The sequence below is a fragment of the Halichoeres trimaculatus genome, unplaced genomic scaffold (assembly GCF_033239565.1).
Source record: "Halichoeres trimaculatus isolate MK-OKI-2021-1 unplaced genomic scaffold, fHalTri1.1 fHalTri1_scaffold_5, whole genome shotgun sequence".
NCBI classification, from domain to species: Eukaryota; Metazoa; Chordata; class Actinopteri; order Labriformes; family Labridae; genus Halichoeres; species Halichoeres trimaculatus.
The window spans coordinates 10,882,972-10,907,200 of record NW_027437183.1 but is presented as its reverse complement, the minus strand read 5'-3'; the positions used below and the strand labels follow the sequence as shown (position 1 = coordinate 10,907,200).

Sequence of the window (24,229 nt, the reverse complement as noted above, 5' to 3'; positions counted from 1 at the left end):
AAAGAAACTGATAAAACGGGAGAGGAGCGCAAAGAGACTCCCGCTGTGAAAAACGCACCTTCATTTGTTGGAGTGAGCGGTTTAACGGACTGGTCTACAATGCAGTGCTTCGATACAGAGGGGGAAAGCGGCAAACTGCGCCCTCTAGAGGCTGAGTTTATAAGTCACCGTTATTCTTGGAACACATTTTTCCCAGGACAACTGATAAAACAGTTTCCCTTTGGAGAGAAAAAAAAGCATGTAAAATGTAATTTATTATTAAAACAATTCGTTCATTGACTTAATTCAAAAGATAATGAGCACATTTGGGGTCAAGCAACTGTTGGATTCATTTTTCTGCAAGAAACTTCTTTTACGTCATTTTTGCCCATACCCGAAAAGCAGATTGGTGGAAGAAAAAGGGGGTGTTTATATTGTTTTGCACCAATCAGTGTAACAATAATTGCCGTTACATTTATTTTATTTCATTAAATTTTACATTAGGTTAGCTGATTTTATGCATATACCTACAAAAGATAGAATTCAAGTTTTACATCTGGATTTAAAATTTACACACACATTTGCTCATGGGACTTAACCATCCTTCTTCAACATTTGAGGAGTAGCATTAATCAAATGTGTTGTTCTCTTTTTCCGCAGCCATAGCTTAGTGTTTCACTTTCCCCTCCTGTATTGAGCTGTGCATCCCTTTTGGCCTATCAGGATTGAGAATGAATGGAAAAACAAAAAAATATGACAGTGTGAGTTACAGAGAGGCGTCTGCAGAGCAGAGTAAGACCTCATCATTCAACATGAGAGGGTTTAGGCTTGATTTATTCAACAGTTAGAGAAAAAACAAGAGCTTACTGTTAATGTGCTTCTGTGTGACTTTAAATAAAGCAAACTTTTAGCTATTATTGCTGTTCAAATGTCACACATTAGTGTTTCTTCCTTCAGGTGAGGTTTCAACACTGACTCTGCAGAGCCCCCCTCTGTAACACACAGCCCATGAAAGAGTGAAAGGATTTGAGCTAAGAGTGGTTACCTGCCAAAACAAGGAAACAAATGTCCACACAGTCCAGTCATCAAGTTTTTTTTTAAGATTATAATTTCTTAGCTACAGAGATTCTGCTTCTAGATTTTGCATTCAGTGAGCAGTCGTCCTGGTTTTAGCAAGGAGCACGTCCTGCTCCTCTCACAGCTCATGATCGAAGCGGTAGGGAAACAAAATTACAAAGTGTTTTCATCTAAAATTCAAAAAAATAAAAATGGTAAAATTTAAAAATCTGATCTATTGGCAACCGACACGTCAAATCTATATGTTAGAAGAACACACAGGGCTTACAGAGGAAGTGTGGCACATGGCACCATTGAGGCGAGACGTCCTATGATAAGACCGTTATCTTGGTATCACTGCGATCTTAAAAACAGCTAATCCCTGTTCCCAGCGAGCCCACAGTGTGTCCTCCAAAGTGTCCGGAAGCTCACCCAGGTTAAACTCAGATATGGTAGAAAAATATATATAGTCTTGATGAGATTTCTCTAGTCATTCTCTTCTTTACTGAATTGCACCCATACAGGTAGAGTTAACACATTGAACTTTAGTAGCAGTGTAAAGTGACAGGGTCATGATAAGCACTACTACAACAAAGAAACAAGTCATCACACACTCTCTCCATCTTCCTTTCCCTCCCTCTCTAGACACTTCAGGTTATTTTTTTACTTGCACTTAAAAATTCATGGTTAATAGTTTGTCTTTCATTGGCATCATTAGGCAACGTTTTTTTTTCTTATACTCTACAATATGGTTACGATGTAAACACCACAGTACTTAATAATTTTACTGTATCTGCACAAAGTAAAACACAATGTTACAAGGCAAGTGGCTACTTAAGCATAGATTTGTTCATGAGACAAAAAAAGGAAATTAGGAAACACCACAAGAACAAAAAAAAGAAAAAAAAATAGAATTTGCAACACCTGGCATCGAGTTTGTTCAAATAAAAAAAGCTTTAGACTTTGTTCATCTACAGGTCACAGGTGACCCTGTTTAAAAAGCTGGTGATGATCAGTACTATCCACTCCAGATGCCATCTCAGTTTTCGGACGTGAGCGGCTTTAATCCCGCCCTGGACATGATCCTTTGACCTCTGCTAACCTTGAGCACTTCAATTGAAACACACGTGATCAACAGACTAAATGCTTCTACGCAACATCCGCCATTTTTGAGGAGCTACAGATGTGGCTGAGGTTGATCTCCTCAAGTCACACCTCTGCATAACTGGCTGAGTTACAACAACACGAACAAGAGTCAGTGTTTCATACGACGCATGATCGCTGTCTGACGGGACAGGGCGCTAACTTTCAGACCTCAGATTTATCAAACGAGGGGAGACGGAGGTTTAGACACAGAGACACTCTGGACTAAAACATGAGTTGGAGATCCAGAAATGATCTGAGCGTGGACAGTGTCGAGGTCGATTATTGGCAGGGAGCCTTTGATATGAGGAAATGACTCCAGTAACTGAGTTGAATGTATGAAAACAAAGGCAAACAGATGGAGATATGTGAACATCTTCTGGGACCTTATCAACATGTGTGGGTGGTTTTTTTTATAGGTTTTTGGCTTCTGCTGCACCTAAATCTACTCAGAGGATTCCCCTCTTTTGCATATCGCGATCAGAAACCAGATTTCAACTTTTCTCAATGAGGAAATCTTAAGTGTCTGCACAATGTACTGACTTCACTCACAATAAATCAGAAGGGATTCAGTATTAATAATTTGACTTTAAATTTGTTTGCAAAACAGCAGCTTTTGAAATGTGTGTGTTTGTGTGTGTGTACTCTGGATGAAAAATACTCTATAATGACATCATGAAGAGGCGAGGAGCCACCCCAATTTTTACAACATCAAAAACAAACCATTATCCTCCCCTGAATCCCACCCTAAACCTCTGTACGGACATTATTTACAGTACAAATTACAGTATAATACATCATTAAAAAATATGAGATCCATCTCTAAAAACATACAGGAGCTCTTGACAAAAAAATCAACTCTTTAGCAAATCAGGTTTCTATGGTATCATATGGAGACTTGTTAAAAAAAGCAGAGTGACAGTCCCACCTCCCCTCTCTGAGGCGTCCTTCCTGTTTGGCCCTAGTTGTACCTGGCTCGCATGTTTTCAAACAGAGATGATGGATGGGTTGGTTGGTTTACCACACGCACATCTTTTTGTCATTTTTTGTTTTTAAAGCAAGCCGCAATACAACAAGTCACACTCAGTCCAATATAACAATATGTACAGGATTATTTTCTGGCAATTTGGAACAATAATAATGAGCACTTGAGCAGAGATGCTGCCGGCGTGTACAGGCAGGATGATGAGTTTAACTGCAGGTTTCATTATTTTAGTCGTGTGCTGTCTTATTTTTTTTAAATGTATGATTTTTTTTTGTAATGAGACGTAAAAATGGCTGCCACTGCATCTCCTCCTTATGTCACTCTTGTTAGAAGTTACTGGACTCTCCCTGTTATTGTCATATGTACAGCAGATTGAATGGTACGGTGAACACGCTGGTTACACACACTTTCTTATGCACCCGAAGAATAAATAAAAAACCGATCAGGAACTCAAATGAGTCAAAAAGATCTCTGGACTACAGAGCTAGGCAGCATATGAACCAACCCTCCTAACATCTTCAGAACAACCACGCCCGTCTGTAAACCTCTGCAGCTCCCTCCCTCACTCTTCCCCTCTCCTCTTCTCCTCAATCTGCACCCTCGACACCCGAGCTGTGATTTTCACCCAAGTTTCCCTCTCTGACTCTCTCTTCCTCCTCTGTTCTCCCTCCCGGCCGAACGCCCTCAGACGAAGGGCAGGATGCCGTAGACAAGCAGGGCCATGACGGCGGCGCTGAACAGGCCGGCCACAGGCACCGTGACGAACCACGCCAAGAAGATGTTCCTGAAGAGGCGCCAGTCCACTGCTTTCTGGGAGCGGATCCAACCCACGGCTACAACAGAGCCCACCTGGAGGTCGGAGAAAGAACACAATCAGGAGCAGGACAGAACCAGATCTATCGAGACAAAGAGACTGAAGAGCTGCAGGAGGTTCAGGCTTTTCTTAAGACTGTTTCATGCTCGCACCATGTCTGCTTTCCTCCTTTAAAGACTATTCACTGGTGTCAACAATCATAAAGAGGATGTGCCAAGTTTGAGACCTTTGACATAGTGATAAATTCATCATCTCCTTCGATTAAGCAAAAACAAAGAATGAAATTGAGCTTTTGAAAAGTGAAACATTTAAAGCTCCTTTTGGGCACAGTTTGTTTTGAGTCTGGCGCCCCCTGTGGTCAAAATGCACACTACACAAGTATGCTGATCATGTTGTGTACATGCCAAAACAGAACATTATGACTTTCAGCTTTGCTCTAGCAGCCAAATTTTTCAATTAATCTGGATCACAAGTTAACTACTGAACTACAATTATTGGATAAAGGCAAAATCCCAAAACTCTGCTCAGCTGAATTTAAACTGGAGTTTAACCATCCAGCTTTAGCCTTACTTCAGTGCAATTATAGAAAAGGTGATGACAAAATTTTAGCATCTGAACAGAGAAGCCTGAACACAACTATCAGCTCTACAGTGGAAGCTCAGTCTAAGCTGTGTGTGTTAGTGAAAGCAAGCTGCAAGAGTTATTACAATCAGTCATTTCTAGGTGTTGGAGTCCGAGATGAGCAGTTTTGATCCATCAAAGAAGCTAATCTGAATGGGCTTGTTTTGTTTGTTTTTTTCATTTTCTGAGACGTTTCTGCTCATGTCAGACTTCTCCACCAAACCATTTTCTCACCTGTACTTCAAATCAGGACACACATTTGTTTGGAGAAGTCTGGGTGTGTTGGAGTGACATGTGCAGTGACAGGTCGCAGCTCAGTGACGCTGCAGGCAGACGGGCACGCGGGCGGGAGTTAAACTGTCCCTGCTCTTATACGGCCAGAGAAACACGAGCCGCCTTCTGTCACACTCAGGACTAAATGTGGAGGGTGAGGGTCAACAGAGACCGGCCTGTTAGTACTCTACTGGTCAGACCCTCTCAGGGAGGTTTCAAACTGGGTTTTCTTTCTTTGAATGATTGTGAAAGTTGTTTTCCAGCAGCCCAGTGTTGTAGTCTGAACGTCTGTTTACAGCCAATTGTAGTATTCCAGGCATGCAGCAGGAAAGCCTAACTCAGCGTGACCTCTGTGTTTGTGCCTGCAGAGCTTCTGAAACAACCAGTCATTGTACATAAACACACCACAGCGCCCTGAACAGCAGAGCTGGGCATCAACTCAGTTTGATGTGAACATCAAAAAGAAGTCAAATCTCTGCAGAAAACGGTCCCTCTGAACTCAAACCAAATGGATTCCCAGGCCTGCACAGACACTTGATCCCTCATTGACACATGGAGGCGTTCACAGATGTTATCGGCTACTTTGAAGAACTTCGAATTGGGGTAAAAAAAATGCCCCTGAGGTAAATTTTAAACTCAAATTTTGTCACATCTGTGGAGGCCTTTAACAGAATCATTTCACCAACACGGTCAAGTCGCTGTACACATCAGTAGATTAAGCTTTTTGGCAAAGCAGCTGATTATCTGAGGTTTAAGGGAAGAGACGGGTGAGTTTGTAGGGAGGGATGAAAGAAATGTAAGAGGTATGGAGGGTGATGTTGATGTTGAAACAATCTGACCATCAGGAATTAAACACCAGTTTTGAGTCTTGTGCAGTGTCCCTCGAGCAGTCGGACAATTTTAGGTAAAAGTTTTATCATAGATGTAGTTAAACTTGTGTTTTTTACTATGATTGGATCTGAAACATGAAACCAAGCTGTTTGGATCAATAATTCTCAAAAGATAGTTTTAAACTTAAGCAGCTCTTCAATAACAGTCACTGGATTTGGACTTTAAACTTGGAAGGTGCATGTCTCACTGATTGCAAAATGCTGCTTTCAGCTAACGTAGCTCTGTCTCAAACTGTGTCTACCAGCACTTCAAAGATAATTCTTAACAGTAAACTGATGAACTTTTCCATATCTAACAGGCTGCTTCATCATTAGATCCACTTTAAGGCCAGAGGGTCACCACACAAGAGGTCAAAACATCAACTGTAAGAGTTGCGATTGGCTCTGGAGACCAACAGCTACAGGTGAAGCAGCAGAGTGGAGCTCGGAGAGAAGAGCTCCACACGCCTTCACCACCAATGACTCCAATACCTTGCAGTGGGTGGAGCTTATTGGGATGCCCACATTTGATGCAACAAGCACTGTTAGCGCACTCATTACTTCAATGCAAAATCCGCTGTGAAGACAGATGAGTGGAGACACAGAGAAAGATGGAGAGGGAGAGGTGAGAGAATGAAAAACACGTCTGACAGGTGGGCTCGGGGGAGGAGGGGGAAGGGGAGGTTGGTTGTTGGAGGTGGGAGAAGGAGTCTGCTTGCAGCCAAGCACAGGAGGGTGGACGACCAACACAGCAAACCATGCCAATGCTGAGAGGACAAAAAATGGAAGAGAGTTGTTGGAAGTGAAACAGAGGATGAACACCATGCTGATGAGGAGGGGACAAAAAGGATGGACTGTGGGCTCGGCTTCATCCTCCAGTCTGGATCCACACGTTCCTGAAAAGAGCAGGGGAGAGGGCCGGCACACTGCTGCTGGGGGCCGGACACGGCTCAAGATTCTCTTTTAGGTTAACTTTAAAAACTTATATGACTCAAATATAAAATTAGATTGTCAGGTACTGGGCGTAAAGAATGGCCTTTAGTTTAAAACAATTAGGGTCTTCGTTTTTTGGTTTTGCTACTGTGCTCACAAAATCAGCTAAGATCCACAAGAAAAATATGAAAAACTAACTCTACATAAACATGTCATTTTTCCTGAAAGAGAAAAAATGACTGAAAACAACAATGATCACTGGTTACACTGACAAAAACTGAAATCTTTTGTCTTATTTTCAGTAGAAAATGCCTTTTTAAACTTAATATGAGCCCCAATTATCTGACCAGTTCAGAAAAATGTCTTGTTTCAAGATATTTGAGGACAAAAAAAGAGGTCTGGATTTCTTGTAACAAGTTAAAATAATCTACTGTAACAAGAGAAAGTAACTTGTATTAAGGCATTATTCTAGTTCAAAGCAAATTTCTCTTTTTTTTCCTTTGGCAGACTTTTTTTAATATGTGAACTAGAAATTAAGATCTCATTTTTGTCTTTAAATAACTTCAAACAAGACATTTTTCTGGACTGACCAGGGAAATGTGAATCATATCAAGTATTAAAAGACAATTTTTACTTAAAATAAGACAAAAACAGCAGTGTACAACTGACCAATCAGCATTAAGAATCAGAGCATCCACTCTTCTGGTTCTGCTTATACTTTCCTGCAGCTAAAGAGAATTACGCAAATCACAGTCAGACTATCTTTTTGTTCTGATTTAACTTTTACTGGTTCAAGTTCATTGTGTCACAAAAGTAAACAATGACATGTTTTTTTCTCGAAAACTTATATTTTCAGCTCAGACTTTAGGAGTCTTCTCATTCAGACAGCAAACTGGCACTATGACAGGACAAGATGTTTGTTCACCTTGGGACACCAACCCCTGAATCAAAATTCTGACCAGCATTTTGATTTTCTCAGCTTAAATTCAGCTGCAGGGTAATGACAGGATGATTTGAGGTAAGAATCACGGGCAGAAGTGAAATGTGAGTTCAAAATAATGTAAAAAAAAAAAAAATGAGAGCGTGTTCCTCTCAGCCCGGTGGAAGTCACCGCATCTCTTGTTTTACAACCTGCCCGGTCATAACACTTTGTTAGACTTGATGCAGGAACGTCTCCAAGTTCCCCTGTCTCATAAATAACTTACACAAGGAGAATATTCTCAGCACTGCTCGAGACAACAGCCAAAACCAAAATTAAAGAATAAGACCCAAGTATGTAGTCTGAAGCTGAAATCATTCTTTCTGAATTTTTTTTTTTAACTTTCCTGCAAAACACATGACAGGGTATATCTACTAAAACAAGCAGGACTAAGTCTATAATTGGGAAAAAAAAACCTGTGGATATTTTATGATTGCAAGACTGACTTCATGAGCCTTTCATGGTGAGTGTCTTTCCAGCCCAGTGCCCTGCACAGCAGTGTGAGCCCCTCCCCCCTGGAGACACCTGTAGGGGATCTGAGGGGCCAGCAGGGCGGGCCGCTCGGTCATACCTTGCAGTGTGTGGTACTGACAGGGATTCCGATATTGGAAGCCAACACGACAGTGAGAGCAGAGGCCAGTTCAATAGTGAATCCACTGTGGAGGAGGGAGGAGGGAGGGGGGAGAGGAAGAGGAAGCAAAAAGACATCTTTCATTGTTAGTGGTGGTGTGAGGTGCTGACGATGCGCTCCTCTCAAACTCCAGCATCACCTCAAAGTGTAGAGAACATTAAACAGCTCCATGGCAGGAAGAACACAAGGTAATCACACACAATCTCAAACACACACACAGAAATACACACATCAACAGTAACACGTGATAATCTTGGCAGATAATACAGAGAGTTAAGATTCATGTGCTCAGTCAGGATTCAGGACGATCTATGAGAGACAGCAAAGCAACAGAAGGAACCACTCCAACAATGAGATCTATCTTTCAATCTGCACTGAAAAAACTGAAATCTTATCAAGTTTTTTGTCTTATTTTCAGGAGAAAATGTCTTTTTAGACTTGATATGAGCCACATCCACCTGACCAGTCAAGAAAAAAGTCTTGTTTCATGTTATTTCAAGACAAAAATGAGGTCTGAACTGCTTGTAACAAGTTAAAAAATCTGCCAGTCTAACAAGTTTCTGGTATTAAAGATCCCATATTATGCAAAAATCACTTTATCAAGTCTTTTAGTGAAATTTGTGGGTCTTTGGCTTTCCTACCAGCCCACAAATGTGATATTTAATGACAAAACCTGTACTTAGTAGTGCTTAAGAATGTAAAATCCTGACCTAAAACGAGCTGTTTGGATTTTTGGTATTCCCCGACGTCAGCAATTCCCTTTTTTGACCAATCAGGAGCAGGTCTGACCTGATTGGTGCACCAGAGCAGATGCCCCTGAACCCCCTTGCTGCTGGAGAGAAATCTTTCCAGCAGCGGGGAGGAGAATGTCAAAGTTGAAGTGTCATCACTGCTCTGTTTTTGGCAGTAAAAAGCCACATAGTTCCATGCACAAGCTTCCCATCTCAGAAGAAGACAAGACTAAGTGGCTAAAGTTCATTTATGAGGGAAATGTTCCAGCTACACTCAGTAAAACTGTGCATGTGTGTTAGTCACTTCGTGGCCGACTGCTTTTCCAACTTTGGACAGTACAACAGAGGGCTAGAGAATAGACTGGTCCTGAATCCAGGCGCATTGCCAACCATCCACCAAAAAACCTCGGACCCTGGAAATGTGAGGATTTTAAATGCTGTGTGCTGTGGAGCAGATGTAAGAGCTTTTCCTCTGTCTCTGTGTTAGCTTCAGGATGCTAACTTTAGCTGCGGTTAGCCTGTTGTTTTAGCCTGTAATGTTACGGTAAACGAGGTTCCCTGTTTTTGAAACATTGTGCACTCAGAGCTCGTGGCGCTGCTCTCAGTGACGTGGTATCAGCGGTGGCTCATTTACATATGAAGGTCACGCCCACTAAATCAGAGCGTTCTGAACAGAGGGGCTATGAGAGCCTGGAAATAATGCTGCTATGCTTGATTTATTGGCTTTTTGGACCAAAACTTGTTACTAACATTTCATGAAGACATCAATGATCCATATCAAACTGCAGAAAAGGAGCAGAGTATGAGACCTTTAAGACATTTTTCTAGTTTTAAGCATATTTTTGAGCAAATTTTTCTTAATCTATTGGCTGACTTTTTTTTAACTTGTTCCAAGCAATTCAGACCTTATTTTTGTCTTAAAATAACTTGAAACAAGACATTTTTCTGGACAAGTATGACAAGACAATTTTTATTCAAATTAAGACAAAAACACTTAATACTACACTATTAGATATTGGAAAACCAGACCAAAAGCAGAGACAGTAACCTGAACCTGAGGCGTCAGCTTAGCCTGTACTTGGATTCTTGTAACTAACAAGTTGATGTGATCATTACAGCCGTGTGGATTCTGCTCCTCCGTCTGACTTCTCGCCCGTCTCATCTGTGCAGCTCGAGGGGGCTCCATCAAAAATAGACGGGGCATGTATTTTTAGAGGAGCAGGGCAGATCGCTGCTTGTGGGACGCATCTGGGAGGAAGACGGGCATTGACAGTGTGCCAGTGATCTGCACTGAAGGGAAATGATGCAGACATGAGCTGTGGAACGGTGACATTGCTTCATACCACGATCAGGTCTCCTTAGGTGACTGCTGCATTCATCAATAACCCTGAATCATGCGCTGTCAGCTGAGCTCGTCATTAAATGTCAACTAGCAACTGCAAAAATGTCAAAAAGTCTGCAGGGGACATGCGAAGGTGTCATCAAGGAAGTAATCCGTCATTGTGAACAAACCAGCTCTGAATGTAACACAGAGTCTGATCAGAGAGACGAGTGCAGCTCCTCAACTTCCTTTTTTCACAGCAGACATTTTGACATGACATAGAAGAGAGGCTCACGTCTATTTAGGTGTCACATTAAGCCTCAGCAATGAGGCAGCACATGAAACACAAGGACTCTGATGTCAGGAAGACAAACAGGATTCAGACAAACCTTCATGCACCTTATTTCCCCTCTGTAGCTCTTAAAATTAGAATCCAGCATCCAAATTCACTGTGGGTAAATAAAACCCACCCATTCTGCCTTGAATGGGATCTTAAAAGATCTGGTATGTGTGGTTGTTACTGAGCGTCACATGAAGCAGCAGTCTGTCCCTGCAGCTGTGCACACTGATGAAAATCCATATTTCAAGATAGGAAACCTCTCATCACTGTGATAAACGGCTCTGTACAAGTGCTCACTGTGCCTGCTCAGATATATGATGGACCACAGACTACGGACAGTTACACACACACTCTCACACGCTTACACACACACACACTCCTGTCCCTAAACAAACTTCTTTGTCAGCTGGATGCTTAGAAACAGACAGAGAACCTTTAGAGCTGTGAACCGCAGCGAATCTGTCTTTGAGTCCTGGCAAAAGACGAAGCTAGTGATGGAAGACGGAGATTAAGCAAGAAAGAATTAAGGCACAGAGAAAAAAAAGGGGCCAGGAAAGAGGAGTATAAAGAAAGAGTGGACAATAATGAGATGGAAGTGAGCGTGAGAGCCACAGAGGGACAATAAAAGAGGAGAGGAAAAGTTTTGAGGTGAAAAGCTGATAAACAAGACAAAAGAGGAAGAAAATGAGAAGGAATTAAGACATGGAAGAAGTGAGAGCAAGGAGAAGATGGTTAACCTCAAAGATGGAGAGTTAAAGAAGAGGTTGGGAAGGAATCTGAAGAAAGAGAGGGCAGAGGGGGAAAAGAGAAGTGCAAAGAGAAGGAGTCAGGCTGGCGTCTCTCTCTGTGGTTACACTGGAGAGGCCAGGGTTCCCACTGCGGCTCTGCCCCTCCCTCGGCCTGCCCTGCTCCACTTCTCTCCATCCAAAATGCCAAACAACTTCCTGAAACCCTGTGTGATGTTCCTTCCAGGCAACAGAGTACACACACACACACACATACTCTGTCAAATAAATAACTGGGACAATTCAACCTCAACTTGCATGCATGCACGCTCACATACAGTGCACTCACTGCATGACAACCTACAGGCACAGAGCCTGGCTTCTTTAAGCTGACACGATACAAGAAACACCACTGAGGTATGCACACACACGCACACTTTCTCTTCAGATAATGTGTGGGAAGCAAGATGACAGCGAGAGAGGGAGAGAGAAAGATCAGTCTCAAGGACACAGGAGCAACAGTCAGTGGTTAAGGCTGCGTGATGTCCGCTGCTGAGGTTAGAGGACAAAGTGAGCCCTGAGAATTCATGTGTTATACACTGTTTACTTATTTATTCATCATCATTATGTAACAAGGAAAAGGGCAGAGGAAAAATAGAGGGTACTATTCCTTTAAAACATGTTTCAAAGATTAGACTCTTTGAGGTTATTGTCAAATGTGCCATTAGCTTGAGAGCTTTGGAAGATGATGAATTTATCACCAAATACATCACAAAAGGTGATGCATTTAAAGGCACAGTGAGGATTTAATAAGTGATCTTGAAATAGTAAATGCTTTCTCTCAGCATCTATTTGTGGTCGGGTTGGACGAAGACGGAAAGTCCCTATGACAACTGAAAAGTTCAGCAGTGAGAAGCAATATCTGTCATTTTTCCAGGAAAAAACAATTTCTTTGATTTATATGTAGTGAAGGTGGACACTAGAGCCGGACTGTCAAACAGAAAAAAGACAGAAGAGCAAAAGCTAAACATGAGAGCGATAGAGCACGGGCTAAAACATGGGTTAAACTGTTTGTGTGCAGTGGTCTGTTCAAACTTAAGAGTTGATCAATAAAATGCAGAGTGAGGTTACATTAGCTCTGCTTGGTGAGGTTGGAGTTGGTAGATGATAGGGCTGGGACATTATACTATTCTTGCAATTCGATTCTATTACGATTTTTGGGGTGCCAATTTGATTTAAACTGCGATTCTTTGATATTTACGAGCTTTGCGATTTTCATTTTGCTTTTTTAACACCAGACCATGTTAAAAGTTTAATTATGATGATAATTTCCACAGACTATTTCAGGGTCCATATTTTTCCATAAAATGCACATCACGTGAGTCAGAGAGAAACATTTCACCCTCTGCTTGAGAAAAGTGGTAACTTTTTTATAATTCAGTTAATAAACAAAGACGGAAATGTAGAATTTGACTTTGGAAAGAAAAAAATATTTTTTGACAAAGAATCCCAATTTTGCTATTTTCAAACAAAAAATCCCGATACACAGATTTTCACGACACTAGCCACCGTTACACGAGGGGTTTTCCGTCTTTCCGAATGAATTTTTCCGAATGACTTTTCCGAAAACAATAGTATACATGGAAAGGAATATTCCAATCTCTGGTCTACACGCGCCGCTGTAATCAGACAGAATAGTCAATGGGGCATGCGCAGAAAAACGTAAACATCACGTGATTTATCAAAGCTTAAGGGCAGGGTGTTTGTTTATCACGGTGTTGCAATACTCCGTATTGCGAGTTTGTCATCCGTCCATTCTTTAAATTATGTTCATTTCTTTCAAAGTTTTGGATCAAAAACAAACTTTCTGCAGCAGTCCAGTGCTGACGGCTCGCCACCATTTTTAAAGTTGAGGAACGTCTCTAGTTGCGTCTTGCGTCATATCTGAGCATGCACTGACAGAACGTACCCTGACAACTTTCCGATTGAGTGGATACATGAAACCTAAATCGGTTTGGGGAAAGGAATATTCCACCCCTTTGAAACCGATTAAATGTCCATTCAGATTGGCACTTTTTTTTCGGAATGAGGTGTATACAAAGGTTAAATTCTTTCCGTTTGAGCAAATACAACAAATGCAAGCAGAATATTTGGGTCCATGTATACGTGGCTACTGTAAGTAACACTAAACAGTTTGCTCAACACGCTACAGACTGAGTTTATAAAGTTTGATTGTTGTCGCATTTCAAACAATATAACTATGTAACTAGAAATCAACACATTACATCATTCAAAATTTGTCTTGAACAATCAAAACTTGTACTAAAAAAAAGTCTGACTTCAATAGCTTCCAAAACAAGCACAGACAGAGCATGATAGTGCTCATGGGAAACGTAGTAGCTATCCCAGAAAAACCACTGCTGATTCTGGATAGTCCTCACAGCATCTTTTAAGTAAATCATGTACAACCATTTTGCTCTTCTTCCGAGATTGTAGATACAAATACAGATCAAACCAACAGAACACAAGTCAAACATGTTACTTGCAGGTTTTGAGTTGTAAATGATTTGCAGCAGCAGCAGCAGCTCTGTTTGGAAGCAGGGAGCAGTTCATTTGGAGAGATGCACTTGATTAGTCTGAAAAGTTTACGGTACCTGTAAACGGAGAGCTCTCGAGGCAGCAGAGAAGCCACTCCAACAGGGATTGTGCTGCTTTAGGTTTATGGATTTTACTGTCAGTGGGATAGCAGTTACTGGTTCAATAGCATTTAACAGCCTTATTAAAGACTCTGAGTGTGTGTGTGTGTGTGTGTGTGTGTGTGTGTGTGTGTGTGTGTGTGTGCATTTTTAAACAGCTGTGTGCGCATAAACACTCACCAAAGGAGCAATTATTGGACAGACCTGTGCCCGTCAGCACGGCGAGGCTTTCAAAGCAAGTCGAACAAGAGCGCTGGAGATTTCTTTTTTCTCTTCCACATTTCTCTCACCACACACACACACACACACAGACTCACACACACACTCCCATGTGTCAGCTCTCTCACCTTGAAGGGGTGATGGGAGTCAGGTCTTTCCCCATAGTCTGGATGACACGACGACCCCACACCCACAGGCCGAAGCAGATACCCACACCGCCGTAGAACAGCAGCCAGATAGGAGTGGCGGCATCCTGCATCACACCTCCCTGGTCATAGATCATCCACAGCGCCACCAGGGGCCCAATGGCATTACTGCAAAGGTCAGAGAACGGATCATAACTATCGGCCATAACCAAAAGTTTACACTTGACTGAAGATCAGGGGAAAGGTTATTTCAAAGCAGTGAGGCTGGTTTTCTATTTTGGCTTACAGCAACATTACTTCACTGTTTTTCTCTGAGGCAGAAACATGGATCATAGATTTGATAAATAAGGGTGTGATTTATTTGGATGTTGTACGACATATAAGCAGCAGGAGGCAGCACCTGACATCATTTCCTCCGTGGGCGAAGGAACCAAAGCAGGCGGTGAGGATCTGCAGGAAGTGGAAAAGCTGGAACACCTCGGGCTTATCTTTCTCCTCGGTATCCTCCTCAGCCAGATCGTCCAGAGGCAGGGGAGCTGGACCTCCTTCCTCCTCAACTCCCTCCAGCTCTGTGGCCAGCTTCATCTCCACCCCACCCTCCTCTGCCTCGATCTCTGCCTCTGCCACAGCGTTACAGTACGATGAGTAGCTATCGTAGCGTATCCTCTTCTTGGAGTAGGACACGCTGTTGCTCCTGCCTCCTCCCTCTCCCACCAGCTTTTCACTGTCGTCACGTGACTCTGTGCGGATGAGCGGCTGGACGGGCATGCCGCAGATGGCTGCGGTGTAGCAGGTGTAGCTGTTGTTGCGGCGCAGCAGGCGGTAGTTGTTGTCAGGAGGGCCGGCGTTGGACCCTGAGCGGTCGCTGTCATCCATGCGGCCCAGATGGATCTTGTGGAGGAGGTCTTTGTACAGACCGGAGTCCTTGTGCACTGTATGGTAGACTTGGCCGTCGCTGCGCATGTGGCCGTCGAAGCTGAAGCTGCCGTTAGAGATGGGGGACTTGAGGCAGCCGTTGGTCATCGAATGAGTCCGGCCTGGAGGAGAGAGGATGAAGAAGTCAGGCATGAAGGAGCTACTTAGTTTCATCACTAACATACAGGAAGAGGAGCTGGATGCTTCAAACGAGTCATTTATAAAGAACACAAGACATAAGGTTTGAAGTTTTCCCACAAATTTTTGTTGACAAGATTGTTTTTTAAGAAAATACAACCTTTGACTGCTGCGTTTAAAAAAAAAACAAGGCTATGAAAGGTTGAGAAAACATACTTCGTTTTACAAGTTTGAACTTTTTAAGAAACTTATTTATGAAGAATGAGTCATTTTATTTTCATTTAATCAAAGACAGACTCTGGTAATATAGCTCTTTAAATTTTAACTATGGAACCTAATATAAAAGCTATTTCAAATTATCATTGTTTTTATGATTTGCTAGGCTTTTGTTTTCGCTTCTTTTTAATTACAAGTTGTAAATATTTGTAGGTCTCAAAAATCCATAAAAAGTAGAACACAGATTCTTTTTTTGTGTTTCTAAAGGGAAGTGTCCCTCTTGTCTTACCGTAGACCCTGCCGTTTGGAAGCACAGTCCCTCCGTTGGCCACGTTTGTGAGCTCTCCGCTGGACTCACGAGTGCTACGATCACTGCTGCCGGTGAGCGGCAACACAGCCTCGTCTGTGCCCTTCGCCCCAGGTAGCTCCTTGAAGACTGGGCTCTCCTCCTCCTCCTCAGGTATCTTATCGAGGCTCTCGTCAGAGATCCTCGACAAAGCCTGCTCCTTCTTTAGTCGACCTGCAAGGGATCACAAGATGATGTAAAAGGTGTTTTCAAGAATTCAAGAATTGCATGTTTCCTGTGGCCTATTGTTTGTGTTAACATCGCTGGCCAGACCAGGCTTGATTATGTAAATCAAGTTGATGACATATGATATGAGACAAGTGCTCGTGACAAAGCAGTTGAAGCTGCTTCAAAACACTGAAAACAGCCTCTACCAGTGAAACACAGGACCGCTCTGCAACTGAAGGAATTCTAAGACTAAAATGAGAGATTATCCTAGGAAAACAAAGTGTCACGATGCGACAGAAATCCAAAATTTTTTCAGAATGCAAACAAAATGTTTATCAAAATGTTCATCATCATTTATTTATTATGTTTGCTAGGTGCTGCCCTGTTAGCTATGGCTGCCTGTTGCAGCAGCTCTCTCTTAATCTGTTTCTTGTAATTTTTTTCTTCTCTTGTTCGTCATCTTTGTATTTGGAGTGGATCATTACTTTGTATGGCATATTTGTTAGTCATGGACACCAAACTTTTTGTGGTTGATATTTTTACTACTTTTTCTCCTGTGTTTGTCTGGAGATCCTACATGTAACCATGGCTGCATTGTTTACATGTGAATTCAGCAGTTAGCAGTCTGTAGCATGTCAATGCTAACTGGTGTAAGGCCTGATGTCTTCCCACAAGGTGAGGAGAAGAAGGTGAGGACGAGGTGCTGGTTCTCAGGTGTGAGCTAAGAAGGGATGACATGGACCTGTCCTTCCATCCATCGTTATTGGGAACGTAAGATTTATCTCCAATGAGATGGACGAGCTAGCTGTGCTAACCCAGCAACAGAGGAAATACCAGAGCAGAGTACCATCATGCTATTCATAGACATGGCTAACAGAGCTAACATCAGACACTAACGCCACATTGGAAGAGCTTCTCCTGCTGTGAGCAGACAGGATCCAGGAGACAGAGATGGAGCATGACTGAAGAAGCTCAGTCCTGGACCCTGTGGAGGTGGAGGCTGAACTGGAGAATGATGGACAAGCTGTCAGCATCTATTTTCTTATGGACCTTTTTGCACTTTCTGTGCACTTTCTAACTTTTGTTTTCTTGATTGCTGCTGTGATTTCAATTTTGTTGTACTTGTTACAATGACAATTCATTTCTATTGTATTCTATTCTAAAATTTTTATGTCAGATTTAAACGTGTCTAAGAAATCATTTATCATCTCATAGTGAAGCACAGACTGATCAAATGCAGCTTTTGGAGAACTTTGAGTGAGGACAAAGTATCACAGAAAGGAATTTACCTGTTAAGCACTTAATATGCATAATCATAACACCTGTAATTTTTCCTAATGAATGTTATCAGAAGTGTAATGTTACTCTAATATCAATGAACGTTAGCAGCAGCTAGAAAAGCTTGGTTAAGGTCATTAAAAGTGGAAACTATGCAGCAGCATTCCACAAACACAAATACAGCCATCAGCTGATCCAAAGTAATCCCAATGCTGATAGACTGTATGCCCCCCATACTCCTCAAAACAACCCAGAGTGGGAATACACAAACTCAGCTCTGGCCTGTTTCATTTTGACAGATGCAGTAATTTCCAGATTAGGGCCGATAACATCACCTCTAATCCTCACAGGCATGCAGGGGTCTGCCACAGGTCAAATCTGCCACACTTGTGTGTTGTTGGACGAGGAAAATTTCAGGAAAAAGTTTATTTCAAGCTTTGGCATGGATATTCATTCCTTTCTTTTGTTATTTTCTGGCTTTTTATGCTTCTATTCTGAGAGGACAGGTGGATAGAGCAGGGAACAAGGTAAGAGTGGGGTGACATACAGGAAAGGGGCTGCAGGTTAGGCTAACCTCATGAGGCATGAACCAAACTGGCTCAATGACCTTATTTATCCATGTTGATATGGTTGATCAGATATGCCAGTAATGTGTTGTTCTCTGCACCATGCCAGACTTGCTAAAGAGCGCTCAAGGGATTGCAGATTACTCTGTGGATTGTTGGAAAACACTGAAATGTAACTGTATTTTGTGTGGCATAAGGTGGATTTTGCCTTTCTGTTGTCCAGCACTTTCTCAAATATTCCACCAACTGATCTTTCCGTTGTTTTACACCATGCGTCATATGTTTCATGTTGTCTGCTTTGCTGCAGGCCCATTTTCCCATTAGGGAAACTTTTCCAAATGTTGATCTGAAAGCCTTCTGCACTGCAGGCCATGGAGTAGTACACAGAGTTCATAGAGTTGTCTCAGTGGCCTCAGCAGGGCTGGCAGGGGCCAACACATCCCCTGGCATCCTTTGCTTGGTGTCAGGGCACAGAGCGAGCACGCAGAAGCTCCAGCTCTGTTAGTAGACCCGGGTCAGAGTGCTGGGGTTTCAGATGGCGTGAGAAAGAGTGGGCACACAAACAAAAGTACAAAAACACACTCTCACACACATGCTGATACCTACTTGCTATTTTCCTCCTCATCCAGGGACAGACAAATATCCAGACCAGAGCTGCACAGACCAGCGACTCCGCTAAAGTGATGAGGAAGATGGCCCACACGGGCAGCATCTCTAACCCGAGCACTGCAATCAAAAGAAACACTCAGTCAGCTTCAGCAACAAACCTCTCACAGTCCGCTTCAGAGCTTTACTCTTATCACACCTTCAGAGGGAATTTTGAGCACGCTAACACATTGGCAGCATCAGCTCGGACTGAGACGATAATTTGATCGTACATCGGTGTCAGGTTTCATCTTTATTAGGATATAAGCGGCCTGTAGCACTCACATGGGGCTCCAGTGTACAGGATGGAGAAAGTGTTGATCCCAATGGTGGAGGCGTAGAAGAGGGGCAGCGCTCGCAGGCCGTTGGGGACAGAGTCATCCTGCGAGGAAACAACACACATGAGCCTTTGTATAAAGATTAAAACAATGATTCAAACAACTGTGTTTTAAAGAGGTTCAGTTTAAAAAAAAAAAGTCTTAAAATCCATTTTCATTCCTTGGCTGTTTAGTGGTATATGGTTTGTTTTTAGTTTTTAATAATATTTTTATTGTTCTTAAATTGTTTTTAAGAACAATGGAACAATCATTTATTTACTTATTTGTTTTATCTATTTACTTATTTATGCCTGCACCATCTTTTATGTACAGCACTTTGTTTCAGCTGTGGTTGTTTTTAAAATGCTTCTCAAATAAAGTTGAGTTGATTTGAGTAAAACAATATCTGCAGATGAGTTTTTCAAATCAATAAAATAAAAAGTTATCATTCTAAACACTTTTTCCCTGCATGCGATGAATAAAAAACAACATATTTCTGATCAGATAAGTTGCTAAAAATACTACAATTGATCAGGACTATTGATCTACTTTTTCCAGTTTCAGTGATTTTGTTCAATCTTAACTGTTTTAGCTTCTCTAATGAGCATATTGGATTTTTGGTCTGACATGGCAGAGAGCTGGATTTCTGTGTTTTTTTCACTGATGATAAATTTAAACAAGGTTTTATGATTCCTTTACAGGCTGTTCATGGTCTTAGACAAGAATTAAATATTAGAAATATTACTCAAAAAGTCCAAATCTGTTGTCTTGCTATATCCTGAAGTTCCCCTCGGGGATAAATAAAGTATTTTCTATTCTATTCTATTCTATTCTATTCTATATCCCTTTGACACCTTCAGGTTCTCTTACTGAGAGTGTCTGGAATCTACCACCATAACTACTGTTTGTAAAACTTGTGTGACAGGGTTGTTTTTGAAAAACTTTGCACCATCAATACTTGAAATTTTGCTTTGATATTTTTTCAGGGAACAAAAGTTCAGTTCTGGTCAATGGACAGGTGTCAAAGTGATGAAAACACATGACTTGATATCAGGCTGTTCACTCTGAATCAACGGGTGCGGTTTATGGAGTGTTTCATGTTGTTGTTGTGTCAAACTTTTCACTTCTGGAAATTAATTCATCGTCTTGAACTTGCTGCTGAAACACCACAGACAGTTTGACTAATGAGATGCAAACAGTCTGCAGAGACGGAGATAAACTCATCCTCACTTTGACCCCTCCACAGAAACAGTAACTCCAGTCCAGATGACAAATCATCATCCTATGACTCATTCACATATAATCCTGCAGTTGTGACCTTATGATGATCTACAACACTTTTCTTCTCCTGGTCTGCCAGAGATTGTGTCTTACATAACAGCAGATCTGTGAATGTTGCCAAATCAAATGGATTTTATCTGCACTGAAGTTCTCTGGACAAGTTTCCCGTGTACACGCATAACTCATCACTCAACATGCTGACGGTGTCAATGTCACACAAACTCGGATAGCAGACAATCATAAAATCATACTGCTATAATCCTGAGAAGGGAAGTTATAAAACAATTTCTTGACTATAATGTTCTTGAGGTTGATAATAAAATGAAAATAAAAGGAGGGATTTTTTTTGCTTGTTGATGTTTTGTTTTTTGGGGTTGAAGAGTAAATGAAGAAGTAAGCTCACCTTGTTGAGGATGAAGTGTCTGATGAGCATGAAGAGGAGTCCAGACATGAGTCCAGAGAGCAAGGGGGAGATGAACCATGATGCAACTGGAGAGGGAGGAAAGGAGGACATCAGAAACATTTAGACATTTGCTTTTAAAATATAAGTCCTCCATGAATTTGAGATCATATTAAGTCATTTCTTAAACTTCCATGAAAAGCCTGAGAGTTCCCAAGGAGCATGTTCAGACTCTAAAATGAAGCTGTGGTTAATAAACACCACAGACTTTCTGAGATAAAGCAGAAGAGCATTTTGCACACCCTGCAGCTCTTCTGAGGCTCCTAATGCTGGAGAAATCCGTTATCCTGCTCCTCTGAAGTACATTTCTCACTGTGTAAAACGGTAAAGGGTGTTATAATTGCTGACAACAAAGTCTGATGATTACAGGAAACCTTTGTAAAGTCAAACTCTGCTTTAACCGTGACAGAAGAATCCCTGTGTGCTCATTTATAATTTAGATTCAGCAGGATTTCTGGGTACAGCACACATATGCACGCAGAGGTTATTATGTAAATGTCATTCAGCCTCTCCCGTACCGATCTTGACGAGCTGCATCCACTGGACGCCCTTGGTGCCGATGGCCACCATGGAGAAGCCGATGGTGGCGCCAACAATGCAGTGAGTCCCGGAGACTGGCAGTTTGAGGAAGGAGGCGATTAGCTGCCAGACTGCTGATCCTAGAGGCAAAACAGACACACAGATCTCAGGACATTTGTCATATTTAATTTGCATCTGCTTCCCACAAAAAGTAGCTCTGAAACAAGCAGAAGGAAAGAAAAACAAGCTGCTTTTCTGCTTTCTTTGATAAGAGCCTGCTGCACGTTGAATTAGATCTTTATTTTAGTTTAAAAAACACAATTAAGTAAGGGTCTAAATTCTGGAAGAGTTGAAAATTAAAACTATCAGTTTGTATCTTTTGAACCTGTGCTTTTAATTTCTTTTAACATGAAAACTCTTGATGTGATATCATTCATCACTCATCACCGTAGTTTTACAAATCATAACAAAAACTTAAATAGTTTTAACATGCTGGTTAAAAGACCTTGCATTAAATATTACTAAAGGAGAAACGATAAGAGCAGCCCTCTTAACTCTCAATTTCATGTCTTTAACAACACTTACTGCACAACGAATCTTTCAGATATGAGAAGCACTGAAAGAAGCGTTATAACAGTTACCACATTCTTTAACTTCATTAACTAAAGTTTCATTTTTTCAATATTATTTTAACATGTAGACCTCAAGTGTCTCATTTTCAAGAGCATTTTTTAAAGTTGACAGGTGAATACCATTCTCCTTTGTGGCTGAAAAAATTAAAGCATTTCCCTGCTTTCATCAAAACAAGTCACGTCCTTTTTGAACAATATGCCAGATAAAGCTGTTTCCCGTTTAAGACGAAGAAAACTGCCCTGCCGCACCTGATTTCTCAGCCACCTGGGAATCCCCTGAACATAATATCGCTTTATCCATAAGGACTGTCTGGACGGGGCTCCATTGTTTTCTGTTCTCAGCCGTTCACACCAGGCTGAGGTAATGTGATGTTTATGTGTAAGACCTGTGCTGTTGCTCGACAATTCCTGCTGGTGCCTCATTGTAGATGAGATAAATAATTAATCTTTTCTATTCTATGAGTTTTAATGTGAGGACAGGCCATTTTTGGGAGGCATTTCCAGAAATCTGCGAGGTAATTCAGGGCTACCCAAAACTTCCCATCATGAGATCAACTCTGTTTGATTTTATTTGTCTTGAAATTGTTTTACAACTCAGTAAAAACAGAAAAACATTTTTTACAGTCTCTCAATGATTCAATAAGGAAGATTTGTTGGAGGAAATGAAGGCAGTTGTTCTTCAATAAACTGAACTTTACGAAGAACAATAAAACTTTCCGAAAGTAACTTGAGGACGTAGCTCAGTTTCGCTATGTTAGAGTGGCAAATGAATATATGTTTTTGTTTGTTTTTTGTTTGTTTTTTTCAGGGAAAACCTGAAACTTTAAACCAATAAAGACGATGAGGGAAGCCTCTTTGCTTTTGAACATTTTGGACAAAAAGTGAAAGAGTGCTGCATCAGGAGCTCTGACTGCAGCACTGCAGAGCTTTGCAGAGATGTTCAAGAGGTTTGATTCAGTTTGAGTCCTCCTGCAGGGAAATGTGTTGAAGTAACACATTTTTCAATAGCCTGAAAATAATATCAGGGTTGTTCTACAAATGAAATGTGCAGGATGGGTTTATAGGTGGCAGGATTTACATGACTTGACACATTCATGTGGTTATTCAGCAGAGGACTTACAAAACCTGCCCCTAAAGATATAACTTGTGTTCAGTTATACAGAAGTATATTTCATTTATTAAGTTCAATTCTTCCTTATCCTTTTTTTTTCCCTTTTAACATATTGTTTGTTTATAGGGATGCACGATATTGGATTTTTGCCAATATCCGATATGCCGATATATCGAAACCCCTTTTGGCTGATACCGATACCGATAATCACAAGTTTGTTTGTTTTTTTCTTATTTGTTTAAGAAACATGCATAAAACAAGACAAAAAACATTTGATTTTACCATAAATAAGAAATGTATTATTTTTTCAAACTCAAGACATTCAGTATTGAAATACAAAAAAATATTTTTTTTTAGATCACATGAACTTTAAATGTACAATGCATTTTTAAACAGAACCAAGTTGCATTTGATTACTTTAGAGCTACTGTAACAACCTGGTGACAGACACAGAGCTCTGCAGTGCAAATAAATTAAGTGCTACATTTTATTTAAGGAGCTTATTCTACAGATAGAAAATAATAATAATCCAATAAGGTGCTATCTGAATAGCACCTTATCGGCTGTGCCTATCGGCAGAAATTTTCATATCTGCCAATACCGATAAACGTGTTTTTAAGCTTTTATCAGCCGATACCGATTTTGTGCCGATAATATCGTGCATCCCTATTTGTTTATTTATTGGGTTTAAAACCAGAATCTTGAGAGTGAAATTTTGTGCTATCATGTGTAAATGTGTGATAGTAAGATGATAAAACTCCTTGAATCCTTTAGAAGAAAATTATGCAACAGAATTTTGGATTATCATTGGTTTCTTAATCCTTTCTGTGACACTGTTGAGGCCCCCCTTTTTAACTCCACCCCCACCGTCCCATAAAACCCCCCATAAACATGGCCTGACAGTTTCAAGATTCCCAAAAACAACCATTTTCCTTGACTTTAAGGTCAAATCTTGCCTAAAACAGTGAGTTAGGGTTAAGTCTCCCGTTCGCTGAACTAAAAAGGGAATAATATATGTCTTTCATATGTTTTATCTTTTTCAAACTCAACATCTGAGTTTTCAAGAATCATTTTATTACATAATTCATCAGTTGTCCATTCATTGTTTATGTTAGAACCTATCCCTGTGTCTATAAACCGTTGTCAATCCTTTAAAATGTGAACCACAGTTTCTTG

General features: G+C 41.1%; 1 protein-coding gene across 6 annotated transcripts in view; it reads right to left on the bottom strand.

The window, feature by feature from the left end:
- Window positions 1–407: 407 nt before the first annotated feature.
- The window catches only part of slc20a2 (solute carrier family 20 member 2), a 53,129-nt gene continuing 29,307 nt past the window's right edge, over window positions 408–24,229 (bottom strand). For 5 of the 6 annotated variants that reach the window (XM_074670891.1, XM_074670890.1, XM_074670892.1 and 2 more), the window contains 9 exons: window positions 21,310–21,450; window positions 20,735–20,820; window positions 19,019–19,115; window positions 18,695–18,814; window positions 16,020–16,250; window positions 14,862–15,498; window positions 14,444–14,629; window positions 8,224–8,308; window positions 408–4,012 (listed from right to left, as the gene is read on the bottom strand). In XM_074670891.1, coding sequence (XP_074526992.1) covers window positions 3,848–4,012; window positions 8,224–8,308; window positions 14,444–14,629; window positions 14,862–15,498; window positions 16,020–16,250; window positions 18,695–18,814; window positions 19,019–19,115; window positions 20,735–20,820; window positions 21,310–21,450 — 1,748 coding nt within the window. In that variant the 3' untranslated portion in view covers window positions 408–3,847. Of the gene's footprint in view, window positions 4,013–6,232; window positions 6,318–8,223; window positions 8,309–14,443; window positions 14,630–14,861; window positions 15,499–16,019; window positions 16,251–18,694; window positions 18,815–19,018; window positions 19,116–20,734; window positions 20,821–21,309; window positions 21,451–24,229 lie in introns of all 6 variants that reach the window. The other variant, XM_074670896.1, reaches the window with a different exon arrangement.